The 22,578-nt window shown below is 39.3% G+C and overlaps 1 protein-coding gene across 3 annotated transcripts in view; it reads right to left on the reverse strand.

Moving 5' to 3' along the window:
* The window catches only part of ARHGAP42 (Rho GTPase activating protein 42), a 148,498-nt gene that overhangs the window by 93,645 nt on the left and 32,275 nt on the right, over positions 1–22,578 (reverse strand). For all 3 annotated transcript variants that reach the window (XM_039338380.1, XM_039338379.1, XM_039338381.1), the window contains exon 2: positions 20,571–20,666. In XM_039338380.1, coding sequence (XP_039194314.1) covers positions 20,571–20,666 — 96 coding nt within the window. The remainder of the gene's footprint in view (positions 1–20,570; positions 20,667–22,578) is intronic.

Raw genomic sequence — 22,578 nt, forward strand, 5'->3', positions numbered from 1 at the left:
TTATTCCTACTGTACCTATCAGGGCCTGGGGTTTTTTAGTACACCAGTAAGCCATAGTTGGACAGATTCTACTGCAGTCTTGCAGATGCCCAGATGTGAAGCCTTGTAGGATTTTGTCTATTATTACCAACATCTCAGAAACACACTGACAACTAATCCAACTTCAGGAGTAGCACTGCTATTGTGGCATTCCTTAAATACCCAGGGAGTTGTAAATTTATATGATCTGAAGCTTCCCAGTTGGAAGGGGTTAACATAGCCCACGTGAGTGGTTGTGAAGCTACCAGTGATTCTGAATGACAGCTACAAGTTCCTCCCATCTCAGGAATGGCTGTACTAGATGAACCTGTGCAAATGCTTGCTTAAATCATAGCTCCCACTTATGAATTCAGCAAGAGCTGAAAGTCCAGGAGAAGTGCCAGATTGCAAACCAGCTTCTTCTGGGAGACATCCATTTGTCACTGCCTTTGAAAACCTGGAAAAATTGGTCTCTTCCAGCAGAGCACATTGAACAATAGACTTCTATCCAGGTATATAAATCTGCCAATGAATTATAGTCCTTCTTCTAAAGAGGAAATAACTTATTCTCAGACTAAGAGGTATTACAAGATTGTTGCAAGGAGTTTTAAACGTGTGTGAGAACACACACATGCAAGCACTACCAAACAGAGGGAAATGGTACTGGTGTTTCTATAGTCTAACTATAGTTTTTATAAGCTATTTTTAAAAGTATAATTAATTATAATTCGACATTTATCAGTTTCCAAAAGTATATAGGACAATCGGGAATTATTGTTTTCTTTAATTTCCAATGCTTCAAATCCTTTCCTTTTGGTCCTACTGAATATTAAGAAGAGGGAGGCAACAAAGGTAATAAAAGATCTAAGGCAAAATTTGTACAAAGTGAAGGTGTGATATCTTGGCTGAAAAACTCTAGGCTAACACCAGATGGCAGCAGAGTTACATTTTTTTTTTTTACTCCTATGTCCGTCTGGTGCCCTTTGGTGGTTACCCCGTTTTTGCAGGGATGGCAATCTTAAGTTGGTATAATTTCTATAATCAACTTTGTTATTAAAATTATAAAAATATATATACAAATGCAGAATATATTTATGCAAAGAATAGTATTTTTAAGCTTTACATTGTATTACATCAAATTGATCCCTGGTCTGATTTCCATAGAAAAGCTGTTTTGCAAATCAGTTGTAACAGAATATTTATCATTATAATCAGAATAATGTCTGAAACCAAGATAACACATAGAAAACAATTGCATTTTTTTTCTGTTATGTTATGGCAGTTTCTTTCATGAAAGTTAAAACAAGGTTTGCAGCTGTTTTCCCTGAAAGTTTTCCAAATCCAGGGACGAACGAAAGATGTCAAGATACTGAATTGTCTGAAAAAATAAAATAGTTATATCCACTTTTAATTTTTATTATAACTTATAATAATTTTTTTATTATAACCCCTTTGCCATCTGTAGAAGAAAATAATGTGATTCTAATTTGCTAGTATTTATGGTTGCTTAACATTTTTGTCCAAAATAAGGATTCTATTAACTATCAATGTTATTCTGTGCTCTACTCCAGCACTAGGATGATAAAATATAACTCAAGAATTGTTCACTTAAAATATTTGATGAAAATTCATACATATAGGACTGTGTTTACAGAAAAGCAGATGTTCTCTCTATTTCAAGCACTTTTCCTAAGATGTGCTTCCTAAATAGTTCTTTAAATAAATCCAAAACGATGGATTGCATTTTAGGACTAACCCATTTCATCAGGAATTTATCAGTGTAATTATTCTTCCAGAACTTCTTCATATCTAGGGGGAAAAAACCTCTAGATACATTAAAATCACTCTAGTTAACTGAAAAGATTAGAACTTATGAGTGTAATTTTCTACCCATCTGGATTTTGTTCAAATTCCTAACTTCAATGTGTTTGAAACAATTTGCAGTATTAAGGATAAAATATCATACACAACTATATAAGTGCAGGATATGCAAACACTTCATCTCAATAATTCTTAACAATATTCAAATTTTATTTGCTGATTAGGGATTTATTATAGAAACTCTAAGATACATTTTATTTTTTATGCTGATATTTATCACTTGCTTTGGAGATTTGATCAGCTGGGAACAGATAGTGTATGTGTACGTGTGTGTGTTTTGTGTGTAAACTCCTTTTTTATGAAAAAAACCTTTTTCTTCAAAAAAAAGGGGGGGGAAACAGATCCAGAAAACTACAGAACAATCAGCCTGACATCAACACCTGGGAGGATCCTGGAAAAGATAATCAAGCAACAGATCTGTGAACTCCTAGAAGCAAGCAAAGTTATAACCAGAAGCTAACATGGGTTTGTCAAAATCAGATCATGCCAAATAAATCTTATTTCATTATTTGACAGAGTGACTAAATTAGTGGATCAGCGAAATGCTGTGAATTTCAGCATTTGACAAAGTAGACAACAACCTACTTCTTGGTAAGTAAGAAAAACATGGGATAGACAGAATCACCATGAGATGAATTCATAACTGGTTGACAAACCACACTCAACATGTAGTCCTTAATGGAACTATATCCACATGGAGGGAAGTAAGTGGTTGGGTACCCCATGGTTTTGTTTTAGGCCTACTACTCTTCATAAACAATTTAGATGAGGGAACAGAAGGGGAACTCCTCAAATTTACAGATGACACCAAGCTGGCAAGAATAGCCAACACCCCAGAAGATAGGGTCAAGATCCAGATATGGATTTTGGATAGAGAGGACCATTGGTTTGAAAAAGGATAAAAGAATCTATCTATATTAGAACTGAACACCCTCCTTCAACAGAGGGGGGAGGAATAACATACCACCTTTCTCCAGTCTACAACACAGTCCTTTCAGCTATTGATTTAGGTGGCCCTGAGGGTGGAGATAAACCCCCAAGTGGCCTCAATAGTTCTCAGAGAGAGTGTTAATGACCAGATGACTGCAAAGAAATACAGTCCTTCCATCCACTGCCCATCATCCTATGAGAATTATAATTTCATAACTGATGAAGCTTCTTGGATGAGAAGTGAAAGCTTTTCTTCTTGTTCCTCAAGGAAAAACAGTTCAGTTGCCTTTTGAAAATGCACCTTTGAGACAACTATGACCTGGATAACTGCAAATTTCCACAGACAAGAGTTGTAACATGACATTTTAAGTGTGAAAGCCAGATCTGCACAATCACAGCCACTGAGCCACTGAGAAATTGAACTCTTCTTGTTCAATGGAAATAAATTGACAGTACAAGAGAACAAAGTTTCAGCTGAAAGTATTTTTGTCCAGCACCATTCAAATGGACAAACAAAAACATCACAATATTCCTAGATTTTGTCCATAATCAGATTAATGAAGGCTATTGGTTTTTACTTTATTCATATTATCAAAGGGATGGAAGAAACTAGAGAGTATCTTCAAGTCTACTATATAGAGACGCCTTTGAAGTAATCTAGAAAGGAAGAGACCAAGGTGTGAACAGCCATGAGCAGAGTGTCCTGGTCCAGAAAAAAAGTACAACTGATAACGTAAGAAGAATTTGTGCAAAGCCCTCTCAGATACTCAGATAGCAATCATCAGGATCTCCAAATTCTATATACTGAGTCTGTCTGAGAAAGTGCAACCCCATTCAAAGCTAGAGATAGAAAATCTCCAGACTCAGGAAGTTTCAAAATCTACAGTCATTTGGTCTTCCTCTCTATCCAGTCCTCCATGACTCCAGACAGTAAGTTGGAAGCTTAACAGAACTGAAAAGGACCTTGGAAGAATGAATTTGGATAAAAGATGGGATATAAGTATTTCACACAAAATATCAGTAAGTAAAATTCCAGGGTAAATGGATTTTTAGAGACCTAAAAAGGAACATGAAAACTCAGTATTTCCTGATTTAGTACCAAGGCTTTCTAGGATTTCAGGTAAAAAAAAGTGGCAGGTCAACTTCTGAGGTACAATTCACAGCATTTTATTACACTGTTTGCTTTAACACAACCTCTTATCTCAGTTATAAAGATTAAATGCCAGCATTTAATTGTAATCTAAAGTATGGGATTCAATGAGTCATAACAGCTCAGCACTTTTTCCCCAGTGTTGTGACTTTTTCTACAGACAGTAAGATGGGCAGCCAATAAATTTAATAAATAAAATAAATAATGCCCTTAATATTTTGATCTTGCAGCAGTTAGATAGTTGGTGCCATAATAGCAATGTTCCAATAGTCATTTAAAGCTACAAGAAGGGAAAAACCTATAACCCAATATCATTTCCTATTCTATTTTAGGAGAGACAGAAGCAAAGCAGTTGTATTAAATCAAAGGAAAGAAATAAAGATTTAGTTAACAGTAGCAAATGTTCTTTATTCAGCAGGGAATGTGCTAAAACATGTGGATTTTACTGCCAATGGTAGCACAATGAACAACATATGCGAGAACAAACTGCATAAGTTCCCATTAGAGAAGAAGTCATTCTAAGTATTAATTATCACAGCTGAAAGAAATTGGTCAGGGTTTCTTAAATAACTTTCACCAGCTGCATATTTTATCATTAGTTCTATAGATGACCATTGTGAGATATTGTACTACTATTATATGCAGCATTCTCCCTTCCATAACACTCATAAGCAGCGATAGCAACTAATATTTAAACATTGTAGAAAATAATGCAAAAGCAACTATCAAAAACCTGAGATGCAAAAAGCAAAATAAAAATAAAAATAAAAATCAAGATTGCTGTTTTTTAAATAGCACAAATGTCGGAAAAAGCCGGACATCAAATGAAAATCTCCAGTATTATGAAAAGCACTAGCAGTTTACTATTACTACATCATACTACACTAATATGCTGCTTATGAAAACTATTACTATTGAGATGTAAGCTAAAGTGTAAATAAATGTAAAAGATAAAAATTTCCCCTATCTAATCATGTCTGACTCTAGGGCACGGTGCTCATCTCTGTTTCTTGATCAAGAGAGTCAGCCTTGTCTGAAGACAATTTTCATGGTCATGTGTCCGGTATGGCTATATGCCAAAGCTGCATAGAATGCTGTTACCTTTCCACTGAAGTGGTACCTATTTATCTACTTGCATTTGCATGCTTTTGAACTGCTAGGTGGGCAGGAGCTGGAGCAAGTGATGGGAGCTCACCCCGTTCATAGAGTTCAGGTCTCGTACCCTGGCTGTCAGCTGACAAGCTCAGTGTCTTTAACTGCCGAGCCATCATGCCTATAATGTAAGTACACAATGTAAAATGCCCTATAATGTATATGTGCTTTAAGATTCCTTTTTGACATAAATTTAAAGGATGTTTAAGGATTTTCTATTATTTTTAATTCCAGTTTTAACCATCCTGTCCTACACTTACTCTGACTCTTTGCACAAGTACTGAGTTTAGTTTTAACCCCTCCAAATTTCACTTTTGCCATAGTTTTACTTAACACCCACCCTAGGTCACCACTGATTTATAAAGTTAGAAATAAGTGTTATTAACTAGGATGAAATTAATTCCCAAAGGAGAGTACTTCAACCAATCTTTATATTATCTTGAATGCTATTCCTGAGATCTTTTCCTTAAAGATGTAAACATTTGATACTTTTTCTACTTTTCATACCAACTAATACCCAACTTGGAATGTGAACATTTAACTTAGAAAGTATGAGCCATGGAATCAACTTTCTGTTTTTGGAAGTTGAATTTTATTTTGCCAAAACATGTAATAATGGGTTAGCGAGCCATTATATAAACAGTTCACATTTTAAAATGGAATCATTAAGATTTTTCTGACACACGTTTGCACACAATATTTTTTGCATGGTTACTTTTTATCTGAGGCACTAGTCGCAGGTCAGAAGATGGACTTACAAAAACAAGGCATAATTAAGTATGAAAAAAATACAATGGGCACAAAGTAAGGACCCCTGGCCTTTGCCTACTAAAATAATACCTGAGATTTTCTTTACAACCATATCATAGCAATATTTCTTATGATACCTGCTGATGCATCTTTTTTGAACTACCTGGCTAAACACAAAGCAGATGGGTATAGACCACGGGTCGGCAACCCGCAACTCCGGAGCCGGATTTGGCTCTTTGAGCCATCTCCTGTGGCTCTGGAGCCTCCCCCACCATTTTCAGACAGACAAGGAGAGAGAGACAGGCACTTGCATTTTCTCTCTCTCTCTCTTTCCCTCTCTCATGTGGACTTGCCCCCTCGCAGGGCTCCTGATTGGGAGCTCCTGATTGCCCCACCCCTGGGAGAAGGGCGGTCAGGAAGTCCCTTTCCCTTGCTGGCCCCATCTGAGGCGCACATGGCTGAGGAGCCGTGCGGGGAAGCACCAAGATCTCCGCTGGGAGTGGCCCACCCGAGCCTCCGCTGAGCGGGCCAGCCCTTCCATAAACCGCAGTCCCGAGGGAGAGCAGCCCCTGCGATGCCCAGCCAGCGCGACCATTGGCAAAGCAGCAGCAGAGCCAGAGCCAGAGGATCAGTGGCAGGGGGAGGGAGGGGGCTGTGAGTCCATGGAGCACTACAGCGAAGCGGCCGCAGGGCAGGTGGTGCTCCCCGGTTTACTTGTTCCAGGCGGCAGTCTTGGCTGGGGCATCGCTTCCTGGGCCATCCCCGGGCCGCTCCCTGGGCAGCGGAGCCAGCCACATGTCTCCCTGGGCTGGGCGGCAGTCATGGCTAGTGCGGAGGCCAGCAGGGGCATTGCACCCCGGGAAGCTGAGCTGGCCACATGTCTCCCCAGGCTGGGCCGGGCGGCAGTCATGGCTGGGCCGGCGGCTGGCGGGGACATCGCTCCCTGGAAAGCCGAGCCGGCAATGTGTTTCCCCAGGCCAGGCGGGGCAGCAGTCAGGCATGAAGCTCGCCTGGCTGCCACAGGGCTCTCCGCCGCCCAGCCCCACTTCGGCCATCGGTGGCACCTTCCTTGGCCGCTTTCGAGAGGCCGCCACCCTTGATGCTGCAGGAGGACGCTTGGGCTGCGAGGGCGGCGGGGCTGGTGGTGGCACTCCCCATTGCCGGTGCGGCCACCCATGGTGCACCCGGCCTTGGCACCCTCCTCTTGCGATGGCGAAGTGGCTGAGGATGCGGTGGGGGCGGCGGCTGGGCCGGGGGCGGCAGGGACCCTGACATGCTGCAGTGGCCACAGCCGGAGCTGCCGCCACTGCCGCTGCTGGAGCTGCTGCCCCCTGTCCTGCTCCCCCTCCTCGCCCGTTTGGCTGAGGATGCGGCGGCTGGTCCGGAGCGGCAGGGACCCTCAACGATGCTACAGTGGCCGCCGCAGCTGCTGCCGCCACCAGAGCTGCTGCCTCCTGTCCTGCTCCCCCTCCCCACCTGTTCAGCTGAGGATGCGGTGAGGGTGGCAGCTGGGAGCCGCTGCCTCCCATCCTGCTCCCCCTCCCTGCCTGTTCGGCATCGTCTGCCTTTCGTTCTCTCTCTCTCTCTCTCTCTCTCTCTCTCTCTCCTCACCTGGAGGAAGAGGGAGAGAGAGAGAGAGAGAGAGAGGAAAGAGAGAAAGAAAGAATAGAGAAAGAGAGAGAAAGAGGGAAAGAGGAAAGAGAAAGAGAGGAAAGAAACAGTTAGAGGAAAGAGGAAAGAGAGAAATAGGAAAGAGAGAGAGGAAAGAGAAAGAGAGAGAAGAGAAAGAGGAAAGAGAAAGAGAAGAAAAAGAGATAGAGAGGAAACAGAGAAAGAGGAAAGAGAAAGAGAGGAAAGAGAGAAAGAGGAAAAAGAGAGGAAAGAGAGAGAAAGAGAGAAGAAAGAAAGAGGAAAGAGAGAAAGAGGAAAGAGAAAGAGAGAAGAGAAAGAGGAAAGAGAAAGAGAGAGAAGAGAGAGGGAGGAAAGAGAGAGAAAGAGGAAAGAGAGAAAGAGGAAAGAGAAAGAGAGAAAGAGAGAGGAAAGAGAAAGAGGAAAGAGAAAGAAAGAGGAGAGAGAGAGGAAAGAGAGAGAAAGAGAGAGAGAAAAAGGGAAAGAGGGAGAGGAAAGAGAAAAAGAAGAAAGAGGGAGAGGAAAGAGAAAGAAAGAGAGGGGGAGAGGAAAGAGAAAAAAGAAGAGAAAGAGAGGGAAAAGAGAGAGAGAAAGTTAGAGGAAAGAGAGAAAGAGGAAAGGGAAAGAGAGAGGAAAGAAAAAGAGAGGAAAGAGAAGGAGGAAAGAGAAGAGAAAGAGAGAGGAAAGAGAGAGAGAAAGTTAGAGGAAAGAGAGAAGAGGAAAGAGAAAGAGAGGAAAGAGAGAGAAAGAGACAGGAAAGAGAGAAAGAGGAAAGAAAGAGAGAGGAAAGAGAGAAAGAGGAAAGAAAGAGAAAAGAGAGAGGAAAGAAAGAGGAAAGAGAGAAAGAGAAAAGAGAAAGAGGAAAGAGAAAGAGAGGAAAGAGAGAGAGAGAGGAAAGAGAGAAAGAGAAAGAGCGAGAAACAAAGAGGAAAGAGAGAGACAGAGAGACCCTTTTGACACCTAAAATGAAGATAACACTGCATATATCCTTTTTTACCTTTATTTTATATATACACACACAAACACACACCCACGCACACACACACACACACACACACACACACTCAGAGATATATATATTAAATGTAAAAAAGGATATATGCAGTGTTATCTTCATTTTAGATATCAAAAGGGTTTTGTGGCTCCCAGTGTTTTGTTTTCAATGGGAAACATGTCCAAGTGGCTCTTTGAGTGTTTTGGATTGCCTACCCCTGGTATAGATGTTATTTCACTAATTCACTATGATGCAAGAGATATCTTTCCTGCTTCTAGAAATCCATCATTTCATAAAGTAAGGCAGAATGCAAATTAATCTAGACAATCAATATGGATGCAATTTAAAATTAAAATGTTATTAACTTTTTCCAGCTGACTGCTTCTAAGAATATATATATATATTCTTTAGCCATATTATTAATAATAATAAAGTTGGAAGGTACCTTGGAGGTCATCTAGTCCAACCCCCTGCTCAGGCAGGAAACCCTATACCATTTCAGACAAATGACTGTCCAGTCTCTTCTTAAAAAACTTCCAGTGTTGGAGCATTCATAACTTCTGGAGGCAGGTTGTTCCACTGGTTAATTGTTCTAACTGTCAGGAAATTTCTTCTTAGTTCTAGGTTGCTTCTCTCCTTGATTAGTTTCCATCTGTTGCTTCTTGTCCTGTCTTCAGGCGCTTTGGAAAATAGCTTGATTTCCTCTTCTTTGTGGCAGCCCTTGAGATATTGGAACACTGCTATGATGTCCCCCCTCGTCCTTCTCTTCATTAAACCAGACATACTCAATTCCAGCAACCGTTCCTTATATGTTTTAGCCTCCAGTCCCCTGATTATCTTTGTTGCTCTTCTCTGTACTCTTTCTAGAGTATCAACATTTTTTTACATCATGGTGACCAAAACTGGATGCGGTATTCCAAGTGTGGCCTTATCATATTAAGCAGTTTCAGTATACTAATTTTTAATGATTCTTTAAGTCAAACAAATGTTACTGAATATTTTTAAGTGTATAAGTATTTCAATAAAAGTTGCAATTTGCTACTCATTTTAGATAAAACAATCGAAGAAAACAAAATAGTTAGTTTGCTCTAACATAGAAAAAGGCTCAGGTATTTATATAGCAGGAGTATGCTAAATCTACCATAATTATTTGGGAAGAGTCAAGAAGAGCTTTAGAAAAAGGCAGATGTTGTTCAGATCAGGCTAACCCAAGCTTATATCCAAAGTAAGATCTGGATAAACAGCTTCATTCTCTGATTATCTAAAGTGGGAAGAACAAAAAATAACTGTTTTACAGTTTGAGGTTTTAGTTTAAAGTAGAATGGGTTATAATTTGCAAGAAAGCTAATTTGAGAGAATAAAGCTTCCTAAACATTGGAGAACAGTGTAGAAGATTTTGTTATGCCTCTTTAAAATCTGAAGTACTATAACAATTTCTACTTGCAACAATTTGCAATTAAATTTGCAACTTTATTAAAGTCTCTATGCAAAAGTACTGTTGCCAAATCTGAGGCAAATATAGTGAGTCAGAAAAGATAACGTTCCTTCTGAATGAAGTAAAGTTAGCTGACAAGGATGGGACCAGAGACAATCTCACTAACATTAAAGAAATCTTACTGAAATTGCTGTAGTTTTAGATTTTGTCCAAGTGTGTTCAGACATGACAATAGATTTGGATTTAATCTGAATCATCTTTTAATCTGTACAAAGGTTTGGGTACACTTCCCCCCAAATTACTCCATTCCATATATCATACAGGTAAGTCCTGGACTTACAGCTGTTCATTTAGTGATCGTTTGAAATTACAACAGCACTGAAAAAATGACTTAGGACCGGATTTCACAATGGTTGCAGCGTCTCCATGGTTATGTGATCCAAATTTAGGTGCTTGGCAACTGGCATGTATTTATGACAGTTGTACTGTCCTAAGATCATGTAATCACCATTTGTAATCTTCCCAGCTGGCTTCCGGCATGCAAAATCAATGAGGGAAGCCAGGTTCACTTAATGACTGCATGATTCACTTAACGGCAGTGATTTGCTTAATAACTGTGGCATGAAAGGTCATAAAATAGGGCAAAGCTCACTTAACAAGTGCCTTTCTTAGCAACTGAATTTTTGGGCTCAACTGTGGTCATAATTCAAGGATTACCTGTATATGATTTGGCTGAAAAATGATCCAATTCAATTTTTTTCAGACAACTCTCCTATCTGCCATCTCTCTGATTATCTGGAGACACTGTAATCAAAATGAACCACAGCAATCCAGGTCTATCTCCTCCAGATGGATTATCAGCTTTCATTGAACATCTTTGTTCCCTCCCACAAATAAGATTCAACTTAGGCCATATTTTTTCAAATACTGCACATAAAATGAAGGGATCACATATTGGATGGAGCAGACCTGGCTCTGGATGTAGAACATGTGAAAAGGATTTGGATGTTCTTTTGGACTACAACTTAAACATCAGCCAGCAATGAGAAGCTGCTATTAAAAAGGTAAATGCTAAATTAGGGTATTGTTAATAGCAGTAAAGAATACAGATCAAAGGAAGTAATTTTTCCGTTCTTCTCTGCTCGATTTAAAGACTCACCTCATAAACCAAAACAAAAAAAACACAACATTAAATTCTGGGTAGTTCAAAAAGAACAGTGACAAAGTGGAACAAATTAAATGCCAAGATAATACAATCACAAAAGCCACCAGAAGAAAGCTAAAAGTTCAAAGTCCTTTGCTAAGGTCCAAAAGCCTCTCGGAAGTGATCTGTACTGAATGGTTTCAAGCCAAATGAACTTGTTGAGAGCACCATCGAGAAGGATTGCCCATCACTGTCTTTCCCTCACATCTCTTGCATGATTACCTCTACACAAGAATCTTTCAGAGATAGTCCTACAAGAAGTGGGACTAAGGCATGTAGATTTTTACCAGTAAATGTTAGCAGTTTGCATAAGCCCCATAACCTTATTTATAATCCTTGTAGTATTAGGTCCTAATCCAGAGACGAGACAGCAAGATCCAATTGAGCCCAATCCTTTATTTGCTTATACTTAATGGACAGAATCTTTCCAAACTAAAGCTATAACTTTCTAACCTACTAGATCCATCCAAGAGATTGTAGAGTAGGGGTCTTCAAACTTGGCCCTTTTATGACTTGTGGACTTCGACTCCCAGAATCCCCCAGCCAGGCACACTGAGGAATTCTGGAAGTTGAAGTCCACGTCATAAAAGGGCCACGTTTGAAGACCCCTGTTGTAGAATGTGGCTACCCTGAACCTCTTCACACCTGCCCATCCATTTTGGGACAGTGTAGTCTCTTAATCTGGGCTGTTTCTGGGAAAGTTCTATGATGCCTAAGGTTTTTCCTTTTTCTCCTGCTGATGTACATTCCTTCAAAAAAATTTTTTTTATCCGTATTAATATTTTTACACATTGCTCCACCAACAACTCTGTGAGGTGCGTGAAGTTGAGTCACCCAGCTGGATTTCATTGCTAAAGTGGGACTACAGTGTCTATCTTTCTCGCCTGGTACCTTAATCTCTAGACCAAACTGGCTGTAATCACATGCAGTGATTATGGCACAGGCACTATCCTATTAATTAGCTAGCTTCCACATGCACCTGAATTCTACCTTCCAAGTATATTTCCAATTCATTTTGGTAAGCAGCCCACAAACAGCACATTCAGTAAGTTAAACACATGGCAATGAATTTATAAATCACTGCTGTAAGTACTTCTAGTTAAAAAAAGACTAAAATAGGATCATTTAGATGGCAGCAAAGAGATTTAAAAAAAACTGTCCAGTCTCAAAACAACACCCTGACCCTTGATCAATGATCTTAATTGAAACAAAGCAACTCCCTACATAAAACAAGTAAACCAGAGAATTAACTTCCTTATGTTTTTGTGAAGATTTTCTTAAGAGCTATTTAAAGACAGCAAGATAATAGTTTTGTTAAACTTGGTGGGAAACTCTCACCCTCTAATTTAAACATTGGATAAGGAGTCTCCTTGTAATACTTTGCTCAGCTTAGGGGGGAAAAAGAAACTTAACAACAGTAAGTATACTTTAACAGCCAGGAAGCAGTCTTTAGACAAAACCAAAATTATACTTGAAAAAAGACTTCTAATGTGCCTATGTATAATTGGTGAGGCTTCTGTCACTCTCTGTCATCATTGTTTGCTTTCTACACTTTGTATACAGATTTGTATAAACAGTTAACATAAGGGAAACAATTCTGCTCTCCAGTTCTTAAGTAAGAAGAAAACCCCTGATATTTCCATGACTGTAGCTATATCTTGTTTAAATATGGATGGCCCTAGGTAGGTGAACAAGAAATAAAAAGAATTTGGAAGTTAATCTGTGCTTTATGCAAGCTTTGACAGCTTTGAAAATCTTAGTTAATGCATGTGAGGACCAAAGATTTAAAATGTTTGAAGGTTAGTAGCTAACTAGATGCTTCTGGGTTCCTGGAAAGTAGAAGAAGTGGATAGGAACCTCTCATACTGTTGTTCCCCAGCAACTGATATTTTGGAGACAAGCTGCCCCATTTCAGAGATAACACTGAGATTAATAGCCCTTAGTAGAATTATCCCCTATAACTTAATGCACTCCCTCTTTAAAGCCATCCAATTTACTGATAATGACATCTTGTGGCAAAGAATTCTACAGACTAATTATGCACTATTTTAAAGTTCCTTCTCATCAAGTTCATTGGATGCCCTTATAATATAACAGTCTTTCTCTGGATCTTGCAAGATCCATATTCTACAGGCATGACTCATAAATCCCCCTTTTTTTCCACATTTAAGCATAGTCTTTTCCACATTTCTACACTCCACATTTTCCACATTAAAACAGGAAGGTGTTTTGAGCACCCTGATGATTTTGAATGCGCTTGCTTGCGCTTTTAATGGCTCTTATATCCTTTTTGAACTGCAGCAAGCAGAACAATATACAGAATCGCAGATAGATGTCTATGGAGATTCTCGGTGATCCAGGTGCTGGGCAATTTTTCAAAAAGAAACAAGAAAGTCCAGTTGCCTCCTATAAAAGCACCTTTGGGACAACCATGACCTGGATGACTGAGAATCTCCATAGACATTTAGCCATGCACTTTGGGATGAATACCCTTCGAATAATGAGGGAGTGTGAACGGATTTCCAGAAAACACTGAAGACTACAGGAACCATTTGGGCTTCAGTTTTTGAGGCAGACAACATAGACCAGTGTTTCTCAACCTTGACAATTTTAAGGCATGTGGACTTCAACTCCCAGAATTCCACAGCCAGCAATGCTGGCTGTGGAATTCTGGGAGTTGAAGTCCACATGCCTTAAAATTGTCAAGGTTGAGAAACACTGACATAGACTCATCCCCAACAGACTGCGCCTGTCTTCAACAGTGAAGGGACGCAGCCAGGGCAGAAAACATCCTGCACCTAAGAAGGCTCCACACACATTCGTACTACTCAGGTGACCCTGAGGACACAGATAAACCTCCAAATGGCCTCAGTGACTCTCTAAAAGAATGCAAATGACCAGCTGTCTCCAAGGAATATAAATCCTTCCATTCTCCACCATCCAATCAGAACTGAAGAAGCTTCTTGGATGAAAAATGAAACGTCTTCAAACGAGAAAGTCCAGTTGCCTTCTGAAAAAGCATCTTTGGGACAATCACAGATACAGATATTTTTTAGATCCTTTCCTTTTTCCCCTTCCAAAATATCTGGCCAAGATCAAAGACTCATGAGTGGGCTGAAGAAGCCATTCTGTTTTGTAAATCATGGATTGTGACTCTGCATGTTTGCAAGCTCAGCCAATTATGGTTTGCTCAATGCCATGATTTGTTAGCCAACATTTTAAAGTTTCTGTGTGAGTTCATGTACAAGAATGCACATTTTCTCTGTGCTCTAGAAAGAAGGAGAAGAAGGCCCCAAAACATGTCTGAATTTATAAAAGAATCTTCTTTATCAACTTAGCATTTAAGCAAAAGTATTCCGCATGGAAGGTGAACCCAGAGACATAGCCTGAGGATCACTGTCATAGGTAGTTATGAGCTGGCAATGTATATTTTAGTTGATGATACTTGATTAAAAATGATCTAATTTCATGACTACAATGGCCATTACAGTTCAGTGATCCCTACCACAAAACTTTCCACAACATCACAGGGAATGAAGAATTCTACTATTGTGTAACTCACATTCTCCCAACTCTATGATCCGTAGGTGAGTATAGGTTTACTAGGTAACTTATTCAACTTCTTGTAATTACAGCTTCAGATCTGGAATGGCTTAACTGCTGTAAGAATATTAAGAAACCTGTTGCAATATAGTTGTCCCTCTTACTGTTAACAGCAGAGCCTGACTTAATACTAGGAAGGTGTTCAAATCCTTTTAGTGTGACCTTTATGGATAATTATCCAGAATGTTTACTAGATGATTTACTTTTGTTATTCTTCAAATAAACTTTTGTCTGGGTGAATGTGATGAATTCTAATCCTTTGACCCCTTTGCCATCCAGTTAATCCTTCCCACTTCTCCCAACTATCAACTCTCAGCCATATTTCTTTGTTCCCATCAATCTCTCCTTCCACTATCTTTCACATCCCATACACAAACAATTAACTTTTCTCACCAGTCCACATCTGACCTTAAACCCAATCAGTGGCCGTGTTATTTTTCATTAATGGAATAAACTGATTGGTCATGTCATACAATACAAGAAAACAACTTAGAATTGTTAACCAGCTGAGTCTAATTAATATTGCAAGGATATATTAAAAAATCCAGAAATACACTCAGATCAGCCACCAAATGTTTGTTTCTCTTCATCCTCACCCCTGCAAAAATATCTTGCAATGGTAATTCCAATTAATATTTATACAAAAAATCAGGAAATACAGGAACATAATGGATAGTGGCTTGAACTGCACCGTATTTATAATCCATTAAATATTTGGAGACATGACCACTCTATTTTCTTGATGATTTAAAAAAAAAAAAATCTATCCCAAGATTCTACCAAGATCAGAAAAACAACTGAAATTCATCAATCATGTGGTATCCTTAGCATGTGTTCCTCTCATACTAACCAAAGATCTAAACTTCCTCAAGCTGGGCTTTTTTCACAACTGGTGTGGCAAGTAATTGAGTCCTTTGTCAACTTCATCTACAAGTAATGATGGCACACTGTTGTGGTTTCATTTTAGTTTTAGATTTAGAGGGAGATTTTTAAATATATATATTATTTTTTAATTTCTTTTTGCCTGAAAATGGATCTAAATGCTCCAATTCCTATCAATTTATATTTCATACATCCAGTTTTCTGCTATAAATCCATTTTATAATAATTTACCTTCAATAGCTAACATCTTTACTGTACAGATAATCCTCAACTTACGACTACCATTGCACCTGCAAGTTCTATCATAGGTCAGTGCTGTCATAAAGCAAGTCATCATGCGACCGTGTCTGATTTTATGACCATTTTGCTACAATTATTAAGCAAATCCAGGTTCCCCAATTGATGTTGCTTGCTGGAAAATGGCTGGATAGATTGCAAATCACAAGCAAATGATGGTGCAAGTGGTCGCAATTGTGAGTCAGCTGCCACATGCCCAAATTGTGATCATCTGACTGTAAGGGTAGTATGGTCCTAAGTGTGAGGACAGATCATAAATACTTTTTCCAAGGCCATCATAACTTTGAATTATTATAAAATGAACAATATCTATAGATTCTTCCTATGAACAGGAAGATTCATATTACCATATGTAAGTTCCAATTTATATAGGTAATCCTTGACTTAACAGTCTATTTAGTGAACGTTCAAAAGTACAATGGCACTGGAAAAAAGTGACTTGTGACCGTTTTTCACACTTACAATTGCTGCAGCATCCCTATGATCATGTGATCAAAATTCAGACACTTGGCAACTGACTCATATTTATGATGGTTGCAGTGTCCCAGGGTCATGTGATCATCTTTTGCAACTTTCTGACAAGTAAAGTCAATGGGGAAGCCATATTCACTAACAACTCGGAGTCCTAGTGGACAATCATTTAAATATGAGCCAGCAGTGTGCTGCAGCTGCCAAAAAAGCCAACACAGTGCTAGGCTGCATTAACAGAGGGATAGAATCAAGATCACATGAAGTGTTAATACCACTTTACAATGCCTTGGTAAGGCCACACTTGGAATACTCCATCCAGTTTTGGTCACCGCGATGTAAAAAAGATGTTGAGACTCTAGAAAGAGTACAGAGAAGAGCAACAAAGATGATTAGGGGACTGGAGGCTAAAACATATAAGGAACAGTTGCTGGAATTGGGTATGTCTAGTTTAACGAAGAGAAGGACAAGGGGGACATGATAGCAGTGTTCCAATATCTCAGGGGCTGCCACAAAGAAGAGGGAGTCAAGCTATTCTCTAAAGCACCTGAAGGCAGGACAAGAAGCAATGGATGGAAACTAATCAAGGAGAGAAGCAACCTAGAACTAAGGAGAAACTTCCTGACAGTTAGACCAATTAACCAGTGGAACAATCTGCCTCCAGAAGCTGTGAATGCTCCAACACTGGAAGTTTAAAGAAGAGACTGGACAGCTATTTGTCCGAAATGGTGTAGGGTTTCCTGCCTGAGCAGGGGGTTGGACTCGATGACCTCCAAGGTCCCTTCCAACTTTATCATTATCATTATCATTATTATTATTATTATTAACTGTGTTACTAACTTAACAACTGCAGTGATTCACTTAATAACTGTAGCAAGAAAGATAAAATGGGACAAAACTCATTTAACAACTATCTTACTTAGCAACAGAAATTTTGGGCTCAATTCTGATTGTAAGTCGAGGTCTACCTGTATTTTAAATAGTACAAAAACATTTTTATAAGATTTACATTCTACCACTCCTAGCCATCTGTCCTTTACTGCCACTGTTTTTTTAATGCTACTTCTGCTATTGCGCTAATTTCTTTATACTGTATATCCATATTCATCTCACCCAGTAAAAGACTTCTAAGCTTTTAAAAACTAAGTCTTCCTTCGATTCAGTTCCATAATTGATGACTTGATAGAGATGCCCACATAGTTTCTTGGAAGCTTCATGGAATGCTTTGTCACTGCCTTCATCCAGGATATTTTTCAACTTCCCTGACTAATCTACAATCCAGGAATTTTCTAGTGGTCTCCCATTCAAGTAATAATAAGACATGAGCAAGACAAGCTAGGAGCTGCTGCCTGTTAGGCTTTTTAATTTGATCATCTTTCAATAGTTCATAGATTGACTATAGCAGGGGTGTCAAACTCAATTTCATTGAGGGCCGCATCAGCATTGCGGTTGTCCTCGGGGGGGGGGTAGGTTTGGCCAGGATGAGTAGGTATGGCCAGGGTGGGCGTGGCCTACTGGGTGGACATGGCCTACTGGGTGGGCGCAGCCTACTATCTGCTGAAACCCCTCCCTTGGAGCCCATCAAGCTGGATATGTGAAGTAGGCAAGGGCCATTTGCTGGCCACTTCCAGGCGATGGTGCATTTCTTCATTCCTCACAAAGGGTGAGATCTCCCCAGTGGGCGCCCAGAGGGCGGGGCCAACATGGCATGGGTCGGTCCCTTGCTCTTTCCAGACAGCCTTATGGAGCTAAGACTGAATGTGTTTCAGCATAGATGGCCACCACAAAATTGTACATTGGCTCCCGGGAAGCCTGGGCCAGGGCCAAGGCAGTGGGGGCCATTTCCTCATTGTTTTCAGAATGGCTTTGCGGGCCACATGAAACCACATCGCGGGCCTCATCTGGCCCCCAGGTCTTGTGTTTAGCATGTCTGGACTATAGCAAGACGAGACCTGAATCTGATGCCTTCTCACCCTCCAATAGCTATGCTTGAATTCACACAAGTCCATAAATATCCACCACATTAACATTCTGCTAATCCCAAGTTTGAAAGCCAAGCCAACTCATTCATTTGAAATAATGAATTTCATAGCTTCTGCATATTACTCAAGAGTTTCAGAGCAGTGAAGCAGAACGTTAGCTATGAAAAAAGATTTGGGTCTTAACATTCACAACCATGGGAGAAATGTAGTGTAGCTATCTAAATCCAAAGACTAAATTGCAAGTTTACAAAAACAACACACTGAAGCAGAAGGCTCAAAAAGCTTTATGCTAGGTCCTTCCTTTGAAAGAAATCTTACGTTAACATGAACTCATCTTTCCTGTAATAATATCCACTGATTTAATTATGGCATTTGCATTAATAATTACTCTAATTAAAATCCATCACTCTTCCCCTGAACAGTCCTGCAAAAAAAGTTTACAATTGCTGTAAAAATTGAGTTGCCTACCTTTAAAACCTTATCATTACAAAGCTTGGAGGAACCATTATGAACATCTTTTATCTACTAAAAGATGGCACTCATCAGCATAACAATTTAAGAAGTGTGCTTTTAAATCCCATTTGCTCCCAGGATTGTGTACTGATTATACCAATGTATATGCTACCTGGACATAGTTAATCTAAATCAGAGGTCTCCAAACCTGGTAATTGGCTGAGGAATTCTGAGAATTGAACTCTACAAGTCTTAAAGATACCATGTTTGTAAACCTCTCATCTAGATGAAAATTCTGACTCCAGCTAAATATTGGTCATATGGCGTGAAATCACAACTGTACCACTTTATGACGGTAGTTTCAGCAGTCCCAGTTGCCACAGTAGGTGAATCCCACACAGTCACAGCATTCTGTAGTCATGTGATCATCCTTTGCCACTTCCTGCCAGCTTCCCCATTGACTTGGTTTATCAAAGCTGGTGGTGACATTTGCAAATAGCAATCATCATGTGACATCGTAATTGCCTGACTAGCAATCACATGACCGTGGGGACGCTGTGACAGTTGTAACGATGAACACCTATTGTAAGCACCCCTCATTTAAAACTGTTGTAACTTCAAATGTCACTGAACAAGTGAATACTAAACAAAAATACCTGTGCTAACAATGTCATTCTGAATTCAATTTTTTGTAGAAGAACAATAATAACTTCAATAATAACTTGCCATTCAGAATATAGGTATTAGCAATACTTCTTGCAATGAACATGAATAATAAAAGAAAAACTAGAAAAAATGTTCTTTAAAATGATGATAACCATTTCTGAGATCCTTCCCATTGGCAGTTGATAGTAATAAGCCCAATGGAGAGATAATTCAATTACGGCTGATTCTGAGACTTTAGTATAGGTAGTCCCTGACTTATAACCCTTCATTTAGTATCTGTTCAAAGTTACAACAGCACTGAAAAAAGCGAGTTATGACAGGAATTGGGTATGTCTAGTTTAATGAAGAGAAGGACGAGGGGTGACATGATAGCAGTGTTCCAATATCTCAGGGGCTGCCACAAAAAAGAGGGAGTCAAGCTATTCTCCAAAGCGCCTGAAGGCAGGACAAGAAGCAACAGATGGAAACTAACCATGGAGAGAAGCAACCTAGAACTAAGGAGAAATTTCCTGACAGTTAGAACAATTAATCAGCGGAACAACCTGCCTCCAGAAGCTGTGAATGCTCCAACACTGGAAGTTTTTAAGAGACTGGAAAGTCTGAAATGGTATAGGGTTTCCTATCTGAGCAGGGGGTTGGACTAGATGACCTCTAATGTCCCTTCCAACTTTATTATTATTATTATTATTATTATTATTATTATTATTATTAGGTTTTCACCCTTACAACCATGCAGCATCCCTGTGGTCATATGATCAAAATTTGGACACCTGGCACCTGGCATGTATTTATGACCGCTGCACTGTCCCAGGGTCATGTGATCACCATTTGTAACCTTCCCAGCCAGCTTCCCACAAGCAAAGTCAATGGGAAAATCCAGATTTGCAAATGCCCACACGCTTCACTTAACAACTTTGGCAAAAAAAAAAAAAAAACCTTTGTAAAATGGGGCAAAGCTCACTTAACAAGTGCCTTGCTTAGAATGGTAATTTGGGGGGTCATTTGTGGCTGTAAATCGAGGCCTACCTATAGTCAGTTAAATCTTATTAATTCCAGTTGCAGTAAAGTAGGCTTACCAATGCTGATCTCGTCATCTGTTTCAGCATCTCCAATGCATTCAAACTGAAAATCTTGAAGCGACTGGAAAAATTTTTGTACTGCCATTGAGAGAGCTGTAAAGTAAAAGAGCAAAAGTTAGTCTTGAGTTTCTTCTTAGAATGCAGTGTTTCACTGAAACAAGAAAAGTTAAAGATACAAAATTTAAAACACTGACCAATACTTGGAAAGGCAAAAGACAGTCTATTCCAGGGGTCTTCAAACTTGGCAACTTTAAGACTTGTGGACTTCAACTCCCAGAATTCCTCAGCCAATTTGAAGACCCCTGGTCTCTTCTATTGGAATTCCACAGCATGCTATGTCATAGGTAGGAATAGACACATTTTTTTCACAAATAACTTTCCAGGTTTCATGTTTAAAATTTAATTTACATTTCCGAAAGTATAACAAATACCATATATACTTCATGTACTGTATAAGTCTATCTATGGATAACCTTGAATTTTTAACCAAAATACCATGAAAACTGCACCGCAAATAGGCTGACCCTTAAGCTGACCCTTAAAATGTTGTATATTTTAATTTTCACCATTGGCTTATCCATGGGTAATCCCTGATTTTTTTTAATGGGATTTTGGTTAAAAATTTGAGAATCACCTTGTCTGCTAATGAGCTTATACATGAGTACATAAGGGATATATGATTACTACCGTATCTACCTGCGGATAAGCTGAATGCAATTTTTGGGTGTATATTGGCTCCTAAATTTTTTTAATTTATTTGCAAGTATATATGGTAGGTTTCTTTCCCTGTTATTTTAAATTTTCTTGCTCCTTGTATCCTAAATATGGAGATTTTGAAGGCTGGGGGAGTAAAATGAATTGTGAATTATCACTTATCATAAGATAGGCATTTATTCCTGCAATATAATTTGGAGATGGAAGATGAAGAGAAAGATGTTAAAGTGTTTTTTTTTTTCTTTTCTCACAATCTAGGGTCCACTTTGGGGGGAGGATCAAAGAGTGTTGATTGATTAGTTGTGATAGGCACTGACTGACCAGCTTGTCACTGAGCCTCATGTTGTAGCTGAGAGTCTGTGTCTGGGTCAAAGTCACCCAGCTGGATTTCACAACTAAGGTGGAACTAGAACTCACAGTCTCCAGGTTTTTAGCTGGTATCTTAACCAGTAGACCAAACTGTCTCTTTCCATATTAAATTATCTATCTACAGATTTTTTTTATGGGGCCATCATTTTAAGTGTGTAATCTTACACTTCCCCTCACCATGGGACCTTCATATTCCCCTTTAAAGCAAAGCAGAAACACCTATAAATTAATTCATCCCAAGGCTTTGCTCTCCGCTGCTCCGCCTTTAGAAATTCTGAGAAACTAGCTGTGATTTGAATTATGATTATTAAAAACAGAAGTTCATCTGGTGGCCTTCTTGATGTGTTGAGCTACTGCATTATCTCATTTTTTGTAAAGGTACATTTTCCATTAAAAAAAGGCATTGACAAAATTAGCGGATATCTCTTCTTGTTTAAATGTACAAAAACACGCACTGAACGAATATATCATTTTTATTTTGCAACTAAACATCTGAAAATTGACAACCAAGTGTTCAGTTTGTTTTGGCAACAAAAGCTGGACCTCATTCTTTCCAACTGTGATCCAGAAAGAAGTGTGTTTTCCCTTAGAGGCCTGTGAAGGATTCTTCAAATTAAAAATCAAGTCAGTTAAATAGTAGGCTTTCCTTAAAGGCTCCCACTTGTTCCTACTCTGCCACCACTAATAGGTCCTGCTTCCCACATAATTAATTTGGGATTAAAAGAAAAAAAACCCCACTGTTTGGTCCCATAAGTCAACTAGCAGGGTGCACAGGCAGCTGAGAAAATGGCTTAACAGGCTCCCACTCCACTTCATTGCAGGGTGAAACCTAAAGTTTATTCTCCCTCAGGAATACACAACAGGTAGTCCTCGACCTATCACCAAAATTAAGCCCAAAATTTCTGTTGCTATGTGAGACATT

This window comes from Crotalus tigris, unplaced genomic scaffold, assembly GCF_016545835.1.
Source record: "Crotalus tigris isolate CLP2741 ecotype Arizona unplaced genomic scaffold, ASM1654583v1 scf7180000017698.756297, whole genome shotgun sequence".
Classification (NCBI taxonomy): Eukaryota; Metazoa; Chordata; class Lepidosauria; order Squamata; family Viperidae; genus Crotalus; species Crotalus tigris.